General features: G+C 50.0%; 2 protein-coding genes across 2 annotated transcripts; both read right to left on the reverse strand.

The window, feature by feature from the left end:
- Positions 1 to 498: 498 nt before the first annotated feature.
- Positions 499 to 5,507, reverse strand: LOC140902013 (histone H3.3A). Its single transcript, XM_073321584.2, has 4 exons — positions 5,360 to 5,507; positions 3,092 to 3,247; positions 1,967 to 2,120; positions 499 to 1,187 (listed from the first exon to the last, which is right to left on the reverse strand). Exons 2-4 carry the CDS (start codon positions 3,217 to 3,219, stop codon positions 1,059 to 1,061), a joined length of 411 nt encoding a protein of 136 aa, XP_073177685.1. The 5' UTR covers positions 3,220 to 3,247; positions 5,360 to 5,507; the 3' UTR covers positions 499 to 1,058.
- Positions 5,508 to 8,361: 2,854 nt separating this feature from the next.
- Positions 8,362 to 16,629, reverse strand: SELENOW (selenoprotein W). Its single transcript, XM_073321455.2, has 6 exons — positions 16,331 to 16,629; positions 13,608 to 13,632; positions 13,003 to 13,056; positions 11,975 to 12,049; positions 10,382 to 10,501; positions 8,362 to 9,172 (listed from the first exon to the last, which is right to left on the reverse strand). Exons 1-5 carry the CDS (start codon positions 16,357 to 16,359, stop codon positions 10,421 to 10,423), a joined length of 264 nt encoding a protein of 87 aa, XP_073177556.1. The 5' UTR covers positions 16,360 to 16,629; the 3' UTR covers positions 8,362 to 9,172; positions 10,382 to 10,420.
- Between the last annotated feature and the right edge of the window lie 275 nt (positions 16,630 to 16,904).

A 16,904-nucleotide genomic window follows, 5' to 3' on the forward strand; every position in this document is an offset into this window, starting at 1 on the left:
GGCAAGTCAGCCCAAGAACGCAGGAGTCCTGAGTCCCTGTCTTCTGTATCCCACTGCATGAAGTGAACACTACAACAGGAAAAGGGAGGGGGGAGGTTCTTTCCTCTGTATCCTGAAGCCAAATTGCAGGATATAGTGTCACATCAAGTAACTGGATGTGCCGTCGCTTAGCTGGAGCAGGGACCTGGGATTCCAGATTCCGGGGTTTTATTTGTGGTTCTGCCACTGGCTTGCTGTGGTTTTGGGCCAGTCACTTACAACAGTTTTTTAAGTTTTAAGTTTTATTTTCCCACATCTTCAAAAAGGATCTAACACTCCTTTCCCCTCAAGGCTCTGAAAGGCTTAAATAATGCTCCCAGAAAGGCTCGGAGATCCTTAAAAGGAGCTACAGAACTTTGGACATTGTGTCAGCACACAGTACGTTGCTTTGATTTACTGTAGAGGAGGACACCCCTGTCTTAGTGTGACAGCAAATACAAGATTAAGGAAGCAAAAAGGTTATTGTTCAGCATTTATTTTTTTTTTTTGTTCCCACCACAGGGTGAAGAAACCTGAAAGTTACAAAGGTCCAAGTCACATTTCACGAGACAGATGGAAATAAGAAAACAAGTTTAAATATCATGCCCATTCTAGATATAAAGGAAAAAAAGAAATCAAATAATGAAAAATATAGTGTAGCGTGATCTTTTGCAGATATATTTTTACAAACCGAAGACCAAAAGCTCCTTATGTTATGCCTAAATCTACTTTAGTTTTGTGTATAAAACCAGACATTTCAAAAATGTTTCCCCCTTGTTTTATATATTTTTTTTTGCAATTCTGAAAAAAAAGTTTACAAAAACAAAACAAAAAAATCCAAGTCTTGTAAATTTCTCAAATTTTTTTTTTGCTTGTACATTATGAACAAACGGATTCAACTCTCCTGATGGCTTACATCTTGCCAAGATAGGTTTATAACATCTCCCCGTGTCCTAGCCACTACAAACAGGAGTAGGAAAAAACACAAACCTAGAGTCTACTCTAATACACTGTGAGAGCAGATATCAGCCGCCAGTGAGTTAAGCCCGCTCGCCGCGGATACGACGCGCCAGCTGGATGTCTTTTGGCATGATGGTGACTCTTTTGGCGTGGATTGCACACAAGTTGGTGTCTTCAAAGAGACCCACGAGATAAGCCTCACTGGCTTCCTACCAAGGAAAAACCACAACAGAAGTAACAGCTCTATTTGTTTCGCAACAGTCTCTTTCGGAGGCATCCAAATGCTCCCACTGTACAGAGGGCCAGATTTTTCCTACTGCTCTGTGACGTTTATTTGGCCATTTATTCTGATGTCTAAAGGGGGGCTGAGCGCTCTTGGAAAACTGACCCTACATGCTTAGCACCTACCCAGCTCTGTGTGCATCAAGGGCTTCCCAAGTGTCAGCTGAACCCCATTTGGCAGGTGAGGAAACCAATTCAGAGATCCCAAATTCATGCCCCACCCATCTACACTAGCAAGCAGCACAGTCTCAAATGTGGCAGCTCTTTCTAACGCTATGTGCTCAACACCCCCACGCCAGCGGCTTTGAGACATGGATGCTTTCCCCTGCCATGAGTGAGTGGAATGACAGAGAAGCTGAGCACTGCAGCAGTCACTAATGTCAGTGTTTCTCCTCTGCCTGTAAAAACACACACACACACACACCCACCCACACCCACCCACCCCCACTAGGATGCAGTGGCCCCTTGGGGCAAAAGCAGTAATCTGTGGACATCAACAGTGAATTTAGACTCTACATTCTGAAGCCAGAGGCTCTGAGCAGCAGAGGTATGTTCTGCAGATGCCTCCATGTCTAGTTTCCACAGATTTGATGAGTGCAAAGCAGGTCGGGCTCACTCTTTGGAAGGTACTTCCCCACTGTCTGGGGGCAAGTTAGACAAGTTTCCTTCTGTCTCCCCGGCGGGGAAGAGAGACAAAGTCACCTACCTGCAGGGCTCCGATGGCTGCGCTCTGGAACCGCAGATCCGTCTTGAAGTCCTGAGCGATTTCACGGACCAGACGCTGGAAAGGGAGCTTGCGAATCAGCAGCTCGGTGGATTTCTGGTACCGCCGGATCTCTCGAAGGGCCACAGTGCCAGGCCTGGAAGAGATTTCAAAGACATAACCTGAAGGGCTCCAAATTTAACCCCAATGATCCCAACCACACCCAGACATCAGAGTCCCAAGGACTGCAGACAGAACTCCCTTCTCCTCTGCAAGTGTCTCAGCTGTACACACACACACACACACACACACACACAGTGCATAGAAGAAGCTTGCCCTGCCACAGTCTCTGGGGACAAAGAGGACTCCATGGTTGTTAAGCTGGCCTATTTCACTGCTGTCAATTTCACAAACTTTCCTGTTACAAAATAAAGTGCAGTATTTAAAGGGAATCAACAAAAGTTGACAGCCCCTAATATTAGGCCACTGGTAGATCTAAGCTTTTTTTCTTTTTAAGTGGCTTTTTAAGTACTTTAGCAGCTCCTTCCAAACAAGGACTGGAACAATGATGACATCTCAACCGCTGGGCAGGAGCCCTATCAAACATGGGTTGCTGAGCTGACTACAAGCGCCTTTGTATGCACGCGTTTGTCCCTTACGCTTCTGTTCTAATAAGCCAGCCGAGAGGATAATATTTTATAAAACTACTCACTACAAACATTATTTATTATTTCTAATTACAGTAGCCGCTCGGAACCCTGATCTCAGTCGAGGCCTCTCTGGGCTCAGCCCCGTACGCACCCATTCCAGTGTGAGAAACTGTCCCTGCTCTGAAGAGCTTACATGCTAAGTAGATGAGACTGGCAAAGGATGAGAGTGGAAACTGAGGCACAGAGAAGGGAAACGACTTCCCGAAGACCACACCAGCAGGTCAGTGGCATGGCTGGCAAAGAGAACTCCAGCTCAGGCATCTGAATCCCTAACTACTAGCCCATGCTCCCTCAGACATAGCCTTAATTCTTATGTACTATGACATATCACGTTACTTTTTTTCTCATAATGGCAAACCGCAAAACTCCCCTTTACGTCTCCCATGCATACCAGCAGAGAAAGCGTGACTCCAAATACCTGTAACGATGAGGTTTCTTCACTCCCCCAGTGGAAGGCGCACTTTTCCTGGCTGCTTTAGTGGCCAGTTGTTTCCGGGGGGCTTTCCCACCAGTGGATTTACGAGCAGTCTGCTTGGTACGGGCCATTCTGGACGGTCTTTAGTGCAGAAGAAATCTGCAGGGAAAAGGGGAAGAAATCAGTTTAACCTTTTCAAGAACAGCTTGACCTGGGGTCGCGTCCCATCACTCCCTGTGTGACCTACAAGTCACTAAGCCAATGTGGTTCCCTACTGGTAAAATGGAGCTAGTCACACTGCCCTGTCTTCCCGGGTGTTGGGAAGAGGAATCTCTTGATGACTGTGAGACGCTCAGATACTATGGAAACCCTAGAGGTCGTCATATAAATGTTTAGGAACATTTCCGGCACTATATGGTAGGAAAAAAAAAAAAAAGGACTAGAAAATCCCTGAAAAGCTTTTGTTAGTTCCACAACTGCTCACTCAGAATTACTTCATTTATAACAGTGCCCGACTAGAGTGTCACAGATGAACCTGTGTTTTGTTTCTGCTGTAATATAAAATGATCATTTCAGTCAGTAACCTGATTTGCCCAGCATGGAAGAGGACAAGAACTGTTGTCTTCCCAGCTCTGGAGGAGGATGGGGTCTAGTGCTTAGGACTAGGAGCTAGGACTCCAGGGTTCTAGTCCCAGCTTGGGAAGGCAGCAGGATCCAGTGATTACATTAGGAAGTAGGTCTGGGAGCCAGGACTCCTCCTGGGTTCGAGTCCCAGGTCTGGCAAAGGACTAGGGTCTAGTGGATTAAAGCAGGAGGGATTTACAGTCAGGACTCCTGGGTTCTTTTCCTCTCCGCCCTCTGCAGTTGCCAGTTTTTGCACAGACCCACAAGTGATATTTCCCAACAGTGAGAAAAAGTCACTGATTTCCCCCCTGAGGGTCACCACTGATCAGTAGGGCCAGCTGGGGGGCGGGGGAGGAAAGAACCTGCTGCCCCGATCGCTCAGAAACAGGGCGGGAAGACATGTGGGGTTGGGGAAGTGAAGGCAGTGGAGGGAGCCAGCTAGGAATGGCATGAGTGAGAGTCTGGAAAAGGGATTGTTGTGGGGAGGGTCACCTTGGCTGGAAGCTGGGGGGCAAGGCTGCAAAAAGCAAGGGGCCATTAACCCTTCTTGGAGCGGAGGCTGCTCTGGGCCCGAAAAGAGCGAGAGAGATCTGGCCTCAGAGCCGGCTCCATGCCACGTGAGACCCCGCTGAGGCGCTGGCTCCACATGAGCACCATCACGTTGGGCACCAGGCTGAAGTCACTGGCGATCGTGGTAACCAGGCGCCATGGCGATCGTGGTAACCAGGCGCCATGGCGATCGTGGTAACCAGGCGCCATGGCGATCGTGGTAACCAGGCGCCATGGCGATCGTGGTAACCAGGCGCCATGGCGATCGTGGTAACCAGGCGCCATGGCGATCGTGGTAACCAGGCGCCATGGCGATCGTGGTAACCAGGCGCCATGGCGATCGTGGTAACCAGGCGCCATGGCGATCGTGGTAACCAGGCGCCATGGCGATCGTGGTAACCAGGCGCCATGGCGATCGTGGTAACCAGGCGCCATGGCGATCGTGGTAACCAGGCGCCATGGCGATCGTGGTAACCAGGCGCCATGGCGATCGTGGTAACCAGGCGCCATGGCGATGGAGCCAAGGACAATAGCAACCCCACACCAAATTGTGCCATGGCATCCCACCTCCATGGCCAATATGCAGCCCCTGCAAAGCCACCAGAGTTTGCTTTAAAGAGAACCCAGGAGTCCCAGCTCCCAGTCCCCGCCCCAGGTGGCCCCCCTCTACCCACATAAAGTGTTATTTTTAAAGAAAGACTACATCTTCCAGAAGCCTTTGCGCCAAGTCTGGGTTTGATTAGCTAACTAGTGTCAGGTGAGCTTCCCCAGGCTAACCGAGGCTTTCTCCCGATTGGCCAGCGTCGCCAGCCAACCGGTATGTAACCTGACAAGAAAGGGGGTTGAGCCGCGAAGCCTCCTCGGTGATTGACGCGGCTCATGACCAATCGACCTCGGGGCTGCCTCAGGGGCTTCCAGCCAATCAGCGCGGCCACCGTGCTCTCGCATCGCCCGACCAATGAGCTGCAGGATACAGACGGAAGGCGGGACTTACTTGGTGGAAGGGGCTCCTCAGACGATCTCGGTTTCTACTCACCCCCCCTTTTTTCGGACGAGGGGGAAGCCCGGGTACGGGGGTGTCTCGCGCCTCCTTATTACCTGTGTGTGTGGCTCGCGCCCCTCGCAGCAGCGACCGTTGGAGCCGTTGGGAGTCCCGCGCCGGCGCTCGCGCTGCTCTCGCTCCCTTCCCGCCTTTCCCGCCAGCCCTAGCAGAAAATGGCGGGTTCCCCGGCTGGGCTATTTAACCATCATGCAATGGGGCAGAGGGGAGGGGTGGGGAGGTCAGCTGAGGTGAACCAGGCTGTGTAGGCGCCATCTTGTAAGCGCCACCTAGGCTGCCCCTGCCTCCCCCCAGTCACAGGGCTGGCAAGGGGGAGCCTTCATTTAACCACACACCCTACTGCATTTTATGCCCCTTGCGTGAGTTACGTTAAGACCTCCCTCGAGTCAGGCTAAACCCTTGCCATGCGTCATGCCAATCTTGCCTACATGTAATGTAAAATCCCTGGCACAAAGTCACGCCAGGTGCCCCCCCCATGTGCATCACACCAACCCATGCCTACGTGTGACACGCCAAAGCCCTGGAATGTGTGACGCCAACCTCGCCTACATGTAACACAGTAAACCTCTGTTACAAGTCACGCCAAGCGCCCCCCAGCATGCATCTTGCCAACCTTGCCTACATGTAACATGTGAAACCCCAGCACATATCACACCAAGTGCCTCCCCCATGTGTGTCATGCCAACCTTCCCTACATGTAACATGCCAACCCCTCCCCCGCATATTTACACCAACCGTTCCAACATATACCATGTCAAGGCCCTTGCAGAAGCTTTGGCAACTCCTTCCAGTGGACAAATTATATCAAGCCCTTTGCACTAGTCATATGAACCTCCCAGTATAAGCCATGCCAAGTCATGCCTACTAGCTACATATGTCACTATAAAACCCTCACATGACTCCACAACCTCCCTGGGTCACTTGCTCCGGTGCCTAAGAAAGTTTGCCCTAGTATCCAATGTGACTCTCCCTTGCTACAAATTAAACCAATTACTTCTTGTGCTACCCTCAGGGGCTATGAAGAACAATGGATCCCTTTCAAAAGATGGTCCAACGGTAGATGGTGTGAAACATATATAAGCTCTCTGAGGTAGGATTATCTCCTACTGTATGAATGTGAAATACCCAACATAACGGCCCCTGTTCTTCGGCAGCCCATCCAGCTGGGCCTCCATTTGCACTTGGATAACCCACAAAACTCAGCCTACATGAGCAGCAAAGCGTGCGGCCTTCTGGTAATAATTTCTAAGGGGTTGCCGGTACAAACTCAATTACAGCAGAGAACGGATAGGAGTGGCTGCGTGATCCAGTTCTGCTCAAACTGGACTAAGGCCCACTGTTACTAGACAACTCAAAACTCACTCTGATGCCTCATTCTTCAAAGATATAGGAGTCCTAAATGCAGCGTCCATCTCTCCCTGAGTGTTTCTACAGTAGCCCAGCACAGTCAGGCATCTGATGCTGCCTAGGCTCCTCAGGACATTACCCCACTAGAAATAAACCATGAATTCCTAGATTTGTCTTGCAAGGATATTCAGAAAACTACCACCAGGAAATCACTAATTTATACTACTTGCATTTATCATTGTGGGCACCAGAGGGCACAGTTGTATCTCGTCACCCTCACCAGAGTTGCTAAAAACTGGACTAAACTGTGTATTTTTTTAACTAATTTTTAATAAATTGTATTTTTTGTCCTCCCCTATCATCCCTCCACCCCGACTCTTGCAACACTACAAACACGACTGAAATTTGACCTCAGCTGCTTCTGGCAAGATAGATATTACAGATGAGGAATGGGAGATAGAGGTGATGTCACAATGCAAGTCTGGCACACCCAGAACAAGAACCTCTGTTTTAGGCCTGAGCCACAAGACCACCGTTTTTCCTTTTAAGACCTCCTTTAAAAAGGAGAGTTCCGATTGACAATAGATCTGAATTAAGACCGTCCCCAAGGTGCATTATCTTAAACTATTTTCATATAGGAGACATCCAGGATGTGAGAGAACTCATTTACAACTAGCTCCGCTCTACTGGAAATCTGGGGGCTCTGAGCTAATCCCTAAACACTACAGAGATGGTCATGGGTTCCTAGGCTCCCCATTAAATCAAATCAATTGTGGAAGAACAAAAACAGGCCTGTTGGATTAAAGGGTAAAATTATTACAAAAAACGGTGTTTGGGGAGGTAAGGAGAGGGCATCAAGTTGTCCTGGCAATGGAAGGTCAGAGCTTTAAATAAGTCTCACCCTATGCAGCAGAGAGAACTCTTACTGGCCTGGCCCCAGCAGACAGAGGATTTACTCCTTTACTGGTTACTTACAAGAGTTGTTTCATAATAGGTACAAGTTACAAGGGTAACTGTGCCAAGCTGATTAATTTTTCTTTTAAATGGAGGTTTATTTTAGTATTCATGAAAATGAGACTAAGAACATATTAGCAGAGGGTAGGCATTGTGCACACAGCTGATGTACTTCAGTCCCCATTTACAGCTCACTCTCCATCCCAGCTCTGCCCAGCTCCACAATCTTGACTTGCAGCACTCTCTGCTACTGTAGCTTGAAGCGGGGGGTGTCACAATACAGAATTGGTCTGCAAATGCCACCAGTTTTCCTTTGTTTCAAGGTTTGGGGGACTGTGGATCAAAGTCATTGTAACAAGACCCTGAAGATGTAGCAGGAGAACTTTGATGTCACAAAAAGCAAGGTCCTGGCTGCTTTAAAAATATCCACTGCCTAGTTAGGACATCTCAATAGTAGCCCCACTACTGAGGTTGCAAAGAAGTCTGGAAAGATGAAAACTGCATCAGGCTTGCTGGAGTGGAGTGTGTAGATGGAAGGAGCTTGATAGGTTTGGATATAGGACCTGGAATGCTGTTTTCATGATCGTCACACTGCAATGAAGCGCTGGACCACTCGCCGCTTGTTTCGGAGTACTGGTATAGAAGAATTATACACCCTAGTGCAAGGGAACGGAGATTCTGCTATTGCTCTGTCTTTGGTCAGATAGCAAGCACTAGAAAGAAGCCACTACACAACCAGTTTACAAATTTTCATTATTTTATTTGACAGACACCTTTCTGAAGTGCAACAAAAGTTAAATCATACAGCAAAATTGCAAAACTGTCTTTCTGGGTTTTTTTTTTTAAAACACTGGGTGACCCTGGAAGGGGGAAGTGCATTATCACGATTCAGAAATGCCAAGATTTAGAGGTTACGTTTTGTGAGCAAGCTCCACTGCCTAGCTGGGACATCTCAATGTGATTTGTCAGGACTGTATCAAGGTTCTGCAGAAGAGGGAAAAACTGTTTTGACTGTTTTGACAGTTTAAGAAAACATAGGGAGTTTAAATTAAAACTCAGGAGTTTTATAAACAGACTACTGAGTCATTCCTTAAAACATTTTATCTCATTTCCCTCCCAGTTCCCCCCATACCGGACAATGAGCAGTTAATTCCTCTTCCCACACTGATGGGATTCCCAGATGGTAACCCTCCCTTACTTGACAGCCTTCATCCCAAAGACAAAGAGCTTGCTGTTGCTATATCAGCACTAAGACAGATTTCTCTGTAAGGTTGAACAGTGAAACTCACTCAAGAATTATTCAAAGTTAGAGGCACCTTAATGGCACATAGTGTGTTAACAGGGCACGTTAATGGGGCCGTTTCAACTCTAGACAGGTGTTGCATACAGATATAAAGCATGCCAAAGCACAGAACTGGATTCTCATCTGCCTTCGTTCAAACCAGCATCCTGCGCAAAAACTTCTGGGAATGGCCACGCTCCAGAGGACATTTCAGCAACTCCCATCATCAAGCGCTCGGCCAAGCTGAATGAAGCAAATGCTCATCAAGCTAGACGAAGAAAAGGAACATATATAGTTAAACTTGAAATTTAAAAATAAAACTGGACTAGGTGTAAAGAAGGGCTACTAGGATGATCAGGAGGCTGGAGAGCCCATCCTAGGAGAGGAGATGGAAAGAGCTTGGCTTGTTTAGCCTAGCCAAGTGAAGGCTGAGAGGGGGAAAATCTGATTGCTCTCTCTAAATAGGCCAGGGTGTTGTGGGGAAAACCACCAGAAGAGCTATTGAAGCTCAAGGACATTATTGGCACAAGAACAAACGGCTACAAATTGAGCGTGAATACGTTTAGGCTGGAAACGAGAAGCTCCTCTGACGGTTAGGAACCAAGGGTCTGGAACAGCCTCCGAAACGGAGCAGTGGGGGCGAGCTAGTTTGAAGATGGAGACTGATAAGTTTACGTCCAGAATTTTATGCTGGAGCGTCTGTGAGAGCAGTGGACTGAAGGCTCAGAAAGGCCCTTTCCAGTCTGATGTACCGGAAGCAGCAGCTACATCATGCAAGTGTAACCGTGCCCTCTACTGTTTACATAAAAACACTGTAGACAAACCCAAGATAACACAATCGCCACACAGAGGACAAGAGACCTCGTAGGACTAATTAAGGAAGTCGGGGGCGGAGGGGGGAGCCTGGCAGTGCAAAGGGTGCATTTTAGGATCCAACAGACCAGGGTTCTAGCTTTGGTTCTGGGGATTGCATGTATGATTTACCAAGGGGGCAAATCTGCTTTCATCACCACCTGGATTCACAGCACCTCAGCCAACCAGAGCCATGCTCATTTTCTGACCCCCTTTTGCCAATCTTTTTGCCTCCCATGAATGCTCTGCCCTGTTGGTGGTTGCCAGCATAACCAGAGTGGCTGGGAGCTTTAGGATTTGCAGCATTACAGCATTTTAACAGAGAGCTTTCCCAAGTGTTTCCTTGTCTATGTATATAAGCTGAAATGCAGCTATCTCTGGGGTGAAGCACAACAGCTGCCCCAGCAGTCAGCATAATAGCGGTTGGGGTGGGGTGACGTTCTAACCAACCATAACGTGGCAAGTCCTTGCTCTTTCGGGTGCCCCATCATATTTATAATACCCATGCCGAGGGGGATAGGACCTTGGTTAAAGGTCTCCTAGAAAGTCACATGCAGCAAGGCTCCGTTTATCCAAGGAGGAATGACAAAGAGGACTACTGGGATAGCCAGACCCACAAACTTACCTGTGCTATGTACAGAGCCATCGATGCATTCTGCTGTTCCTATCCCAAAGCCAACGCCTTTTTAATGGCTGCCACAATCTTGGAAAGCTTGGTGTCATTATCCACAAATCCATCTCCGTTCTGCCAGAGAGGAGCCAGTTAGCAAGGGGACAGCTGAACCCCCCCCCTTGCCCCCCAAACATGCCCCATAAGGCTCAAAGTAGTCAGAGCATGAGAAGGCTGTTTGCCAGAAGCTGGGAATGGGCAACAGGGGACAGATCACTTGGTGATTCCCTGTTCTGTTCATTCCCTCTGGGGCACCTGGCATTGGCCACTGTCAGAAGACAGGATACAGGGCTAGATGGACCTTTGGTCTGAGCCAGTATGGCCGTTTTTATGTTTTAAAGCTTCTATAATTCTCCAGGGTAACATGGCCACTGATTGTGTCCAGAGTTATGCCCACGGAGATCTCCACTCCTATTTAAGAGTATTCCTCAGCAAGATGCCTTCTACAGGACAGCAGCGCCAGGATCGGAGGGACTATGCAGTGTTTGAAAAGCGGCCTCAGAAAAACCTCACAGCTACTCCTTGGCTACAGCAGCGAGCGCAGAAAGCTTGTTTCTGCTGCTGGACCACCCTGGCTCACAAAGAGCTCAAACAAAATATTAGCTTTAAAAAAAAAAGCTCAGATGAAACTTACAGCCCCTTTCCCCCTGCCAAGAAATATGGGCAAACACAACTGCTTCTAGAAGGTGTCACATACAGGACAGTTGAAGTTCAGCAGGCCCCTGGAACATCCTTAAGGACACAGAGCTCAACAGTCCTGCCACCTCACATTGACACGACAGTGGAAGAACTTTTAATGTAGGACCAACAGCTCTAATCCCCCCACCCTCCCGGACCTGCAGCATCAGCAGCTGCAAGAGCCAAAGGCTATTTTAGCGTCAAAGAGGTTTTCTAAGGAGCTGTATTTTTCCTCCTGTGAAGGTCAGCAGTGGTGGCTGCTAATAAGACATTTCAATTTGCTATCCTTGGCGATAAAGGATGCAGGTTTCATCCACCACTGAAATGCAGCCATCTTTGAGGTGGAAAATGCCAGCTATTAGGAGAAGGGGTGGGAGAAGAAGAGAGAATAAAAAACCACAGCCTGTATACTACTGCAACTGCAGAGAAAGTTTAGAGAGTCAAGATAAGTTACTCCTATTGCAACATGAACACAGCATTGAGTTAACACTAGCAAGCCCAGTGAGTGGGCTAGTAGGAGTTAGTGGCTGATAGGTGTTTTAGGTCTCATCTCCAGCAGCACCGAAGGAAGAGTACCAACCTGCTGACCCACAGTGAGTGCTCCTTAGAAGCGCCCCCCCGATCCCTGTTCGGCATACAGATTCTAAGGGGATCATTGTACAAGTTGGTACAACTGTAGACAGGACTACTGCTCCAGCTTCAACAGCGGACTCTGGCTACAGATGTCAGCCCAGACAAGGCTCCCAGCCTTGTGCTCACAACATCTCTATGAAGGAGTCTTTCTGGATCATGCACATCGCCCGCCCTGGTGACTATCAGCTGAGCAGTTCGGTTAGGAACTAGATGGGAGGGGAGGAAGAGACCACTCACCATTTTTGAATGCACCAGTTTGCCTGCAATTGTCACTTCAAACCATCCTGTGACCTGAGGGGTCCCTTCGCCACTCTAAGCAGAGAAGAGGAGTCAGTCACCTTGAGAATGAAGAGCCCCAAGGGGGTCTGGGCTATTTTAAGCAGCCAGCTCTCCCCTTCATGTTAGTTTCTTCTGAAGATTCCTAATTCAACAGGAGTGCTCCCTACAGTTCTCACCAGAGAGGAGAATACATCTGCAAACAGATGTTGTGAGCTTGATGCAGAAATGACAGGTTGGGATTCTCTGGTCTGGAGTCATACAGGAGGTCAGACTAGATGATCATAATGGGCCCTTCTCTGACCTTAGAATCTATTAAGTTAATTTGTATTCTAGAAGCCAGGATCCCATTGTGCCAGGTGCTGAACATATCAAAGAATCCCTATCCCGAACAGTTTATAATCTAGAAGAGTATATATAGATTGAAGCGCACAAGGAAACCAGGACATGATACTAGATTGTCCAAACATCTTCAGTCCTGCAGGACCGTCCTCCTTCCACCTTAACGCCACTCTCCATGCTTCCTTGATCAAGGCTTCCCTTACCTCTACCACACGGGGCATGCTTTGTAAGCCAACCAGCAGCAGCCCAGGATCAGGTCAAAGCTTTCCCCATGGTTATGTTTGTGCCTGTTTGCCCATCTGAGAGGTTTAACCGCTTCCCCTGAAGCGTGTGGCACTGGTCACTTTCAGAGACAAGATACTAGACTAGAGGAACCATGGATCTGACAACTATGTTCCAGATTTATGCTGGACATGACATGCTCTTAGTCCAACAGTTCTCAGTCAGGTCCCACCAGATGAGGAGGGACTTATTTAGAGCCTCCTGCATCGCAGATTCCCACTGAAGGCAACAGGAGTTTTGAGAGTATAGAACCGGAGCTTTAGAGGACACAGCCATTCCTTGGCTGTGCATATTCTCTGACTGGGAGTCAGACAGACACAAAAGCTACGTGCTCTGCACGAACTGGACAGTCCTGGGATACTCACGATCTCCAGCTTGCCTGGGAACTGTTTTTCAAGTTCCTTCTTGAGCTGTTGATACTAGAGAGGAGAGAGGGGAAAGGCAGAACCCAGAGTTAATGCCTGAGAAGTCTTCGTCAGGACTTGCCCCAGCTGAATCTTGGCTCTGCTGTTACTTCACGCACCTAAAAAAACAGCTGGCAACAATACCAGCTAGCGAGCCAAGCCTCACACAGCCAGGCCATGTGGCCTGCTGCAGTACAGGAGCCCTTTCTACCCCAACTTCCTGCTTCCCTTTGCACCAATTTTCTCACCAGTGCAACTCCATTTATACCTCCTCATGCACAGGTTCAGACAGCCCAGGCAGCCAATTGGGGACTGAAGGGGGAGGAAAAGCCCAGCAGTTCTCGTTGGGTCAGGCTGGGGCAAAGGGTTGGGGATGCTCCAGGAGCAGATCCAATGACATGCTATGGCCCAACTTTCTCTGGAGCAGAACTTCCTCTCCTTGCAGATGGCCAGTAACTTGGACCAAGTGCTGGGAACAGGAATGGGATCCTAGAGCACCTCAGTCCAGGTCACCCACCACCGCTAGAGTTATAATTGGAACTGAACCGAGGAAGCTGGTCGCTTACCTTGGGAAGGTAGCCTCAGGCCCCGCTGCAGGGAGACAAAGAAGAATTATTTCAGCATCTAGACACTAACCAAAGAAGGAACAAAGGCTGAAATTCAAACAGGAGCTGAGCACCTAGCTTCCTTTAATCCCACCTGGACTCCTGCTATTTGAGATGAAGGGGAACGACATTAGGTTGAAAATAATACCACCACCTAGCTCTTCTACAGTGCTTTCCATCAACCGATCTCAAAGTGCCTTGCAAAGGTGCATCAAGTAGCTCCATTTTACAAAGGGAAAGGAACGTGTCCAAGGACACCCAAGCAAGTTAGTGGCAGAGCTGGGAATCCCAAAACCCTGGCCAGTGCTGTGTCCACAAGGCCATGCTGCCTCCAGAAGTAGTAGGCTGTTGTCTTCTCTATGGGACAAGACAGTAGATGGGAACATGACACCCTTTTTGAGGACATCTCCCTGGGTTTTGAGCATCGATGTTGGTCCACAGAAAGTGATAATTACAAATCACGGGGAGGGTAAAACCCCACTAACGATGCTGATTGTTGCTAGTTGTTTTCATTAGAAACTTAAGACTGAAGTTGAACCTTCTTGCCATGTGGTTACTTTCATTGCATTTAGATTGTGTCAAGAAACAGTCAACTGCTGACTTTATCCACAGACGCTAATTGCTAATATTTGGAATAGGGCGCATATGAACTTTGCGCTCACACCTGCTGGTGCTGGGACAAACTGGCCCCCTAACCACCTTCTATCGGAGGTGCAAGAGAGCAACTGGCTGCTGAGAAAGAGCTTTGAAAGAGGGAAGTCATACCAGCCCTTCCTGTGTCTATTTTAGATGCTCAGGGAGCAGAGGAGAGCGCTTCCAGAAGTCATTCTAGTATGCGTGGGAATGTAGAGCAGGAGGGTGCTTTTTGCCATGAACAGAAACCTCTCAGAAGACCCCGAATGCTGTTCTGTAACACCGTCACAGAGCTGGCTAAGCCCTAGAGTCACAGCAACTAACTCTGCAGGATAAAACTATTTTATTAGCAAGGAGGTGAGATTCCTACCCCCCCCCTTTTTTTCCCCTCCCCCCTAAACTCCACCCCAGCTTGAGCAGTCACTTCTCACCGCTGCCCCATGAGCACGGAATAACCCCTCCACTTCCACAGCACACAAGACTCAGTATTGCTCTGGCGCTTTCATTATGCCGCGATAACCAGAGGATACACAGCTACCATGACTACGCACGTTCTTGAAGACAGGTGAAGCTGCAAGAGGCGAGTTAGAAAGTTGAAGTCTATGGACCGAAAGCGAGGCAGCTCAGGTCAGAGTAGCAGGAGATACTGGGGAGCCGTGCCTGGGGAGGCCGGACCTATAGGTGCATGGAGGGCTGTGGGTCATGCTTGAGGGGCATGAGTTGTGTATATGGGAGGCCATGGTTACTCTAGCAGAAGGAGGAGATGCAGATCAGCACAGAGGCACCCTGTCAGAGGATTCGCTTAGAAAAGGCTGCAGCAGGTCAGGATTAAGGTGTCTTGCACTAAGCAAGAGAGATGCCGGTCTATTCCAGGGTGACAATACCTATTTCAAGCTCTGGCTGACTGAATGTGGGCAGAGAGGGCGTGTAAGCTGCCACTTTGCAGCAGAAGTGCCAAATATAAACGAGGACTCGCCTGACTGCACAGAGGCGACATTAGTCCACCTACCATTCAGCCAGTGCGTGCTAGGCTGTAAGCAGCTTCATTCACCCTGTGGGATAGAAGCAGCTTAATCCCCTACAACACCCGTGCAGGTTTCTTAAAGAGCTCTCAGTTTAAGCCCAAAACAGCCAAGGTATCAGCCCAGTTACCCTCCAAGCCGGTCAACTGATCTCAAGGGGGTGTGAAACCGGCCCCCAGCCAGACCATCCCCGAGAGGGCAGCACAGGGTCATTCCCCACAGTTTGTCCTGTGGCCTGGCCAGTAACAGCATACAAGGATTTACCCGAAGGGCCCGAAATCAACAGAGCGCCTCCCACTGCCTTCAAGGGGCTTTGGGTCAGGACCACTAAGCAGCTGGGGCAAGAAGCGGGAGTTATCCCCCGGTCTCGCTGCTTGTAACGGATACTTCGCTAGATCAGCAGGTTTCCTCCCCGGCCTGTGGGGCGTCTGCTAAAATACCCCACCCCGGGCCAACGCAGGGCTAGCAGATTGCGTGTATCTGTTTCAGAGCAGCAGCCGGGTTAGTCCGTATCCGCAAAAAGAACAGGGGGACTTGGGGCACCCCAGAGACTAACCCGTTTACTTGAGCATAAGCTTTCGCGAGCTACAGCTCGCTGCATCGGATGCAGGCAGTGGCGAACACGGGGGGCGGGGGGATCCACATACACAGAGAGCATGGAACAAGGGGTGTTGCCACCCACCCTGTAACCGGGGTGCTCAGGGCTACCCCGAAAACACGACCCCGCCCTCGGCTCTGCTACGAAGCCCAGGAGGCGTGGGAGCTAACACGTTTTACGGGACCGTCCTCTGTTGGCGAGAGAGACGAGCCCCGAGAGGAGGCAACCGGCCCGCAACACCCGCAGCCTAACGCCGGCCAGACGCTTCCTGCGACTCCCGCGTCCACACGCGCATCGCTCGGCCGGCCTCGAGCTCCGTCGGGCCGGGGCCACGCCCGCCAGCGTAGCCTGCCGCAGCCGCCGCGGACCCGTTTCCTCGCTCTTCCAGGGGGCTGCAACCGCGCGGCCCGCCGCTCCCCGCCCGCGCTTACCAGTACAGCACGCGGACCCGGAGAGCCATGGCCGCGGCCTTCGCGCGGGGAGCCCGGCACCTGGCGCGTGCGGAGGCGGAACGGGCCGCTTTTACCAGCGCCGTGCCGACGCCTCCACCGGCGGGCAGCAAAGGAGGGGAGGGGAGGGGAGGGGAGGGGACGGGGGACAGCACCTCTGTTCCCCCGCACGTTAAACCTAGTCCGCTTAGCTGCTCCCTCCTCCGCCCGCCGGAACGCTGGGTTCGGCACAACTAGGGCTGTGTTTCGTGGGAAACGGGTGTAGAAGTGATTGCAGCGGTCTGGTAATGGCGCATAGGACTCCCCCTGTCTCCTGCGCTGCAGTGGTCTGGCCCCAGGCGCGCCCTGTCGCGTCATTAACCGGGGGGGGGGGCGGAGAAATTCGCTGGTGTTTCCCTGACAATCATTTTACTAACGCGCAATTACCTTAGGAAAGAAGTTTCTCCCTCCCCTACCCAGAGCTAGGACTTTGCCCTGAACATGTGGACGAAGGTCCAGTCCCATAACGAAAGCGTTGCAGAGAGGAGCCTATACAATCCAGAGGCTAGGGCATTTC

The sequence above is a fragment of the Lepidochelys kempii genome, chromosome 23 (genome assembly GCF_965140285.1).
Source record: "Lepidochelys kempii isolate rLepKem1 chromosome 23, rLepKem1.hap1, whole genome shotgun sequence".
Classification (NCBI taxonomy): domain Eukaryota; kingdom Metazoa; phylum Chordata; order Testudines; family Cheloniidae; genus Lepidochelys; species Lepidochelys kempii.

What these genes read in the sequence shown, in the direction of transcription:
- LOC140902013 (XM_073321584.2), bottom strand. Translation starts at nt 3,219, where the DNA reads ATGGCCCGTACCAAGCAGACTGCTCGTAAATCCACTGGTGGGAAAGCC. An exon ending in AAGAAACCTCATCGTTACAG is followed by an intron (nt 2,121 to 3,091) that starts GTATTTGGAGTC and finishes AATCTCTTCCAG; the next exon opens with GCCTGGCACTGTGGCCCTTC. An exon ending in CAGCCATCGGAGCCCTGCAG is followed by an intron (nt 1,188 to 1,966) that starts GTAGGTGACTTT and finishes TTTCCTTGGTAG; the next exon opens with GAAGCCAGTGAGGCTTATCT.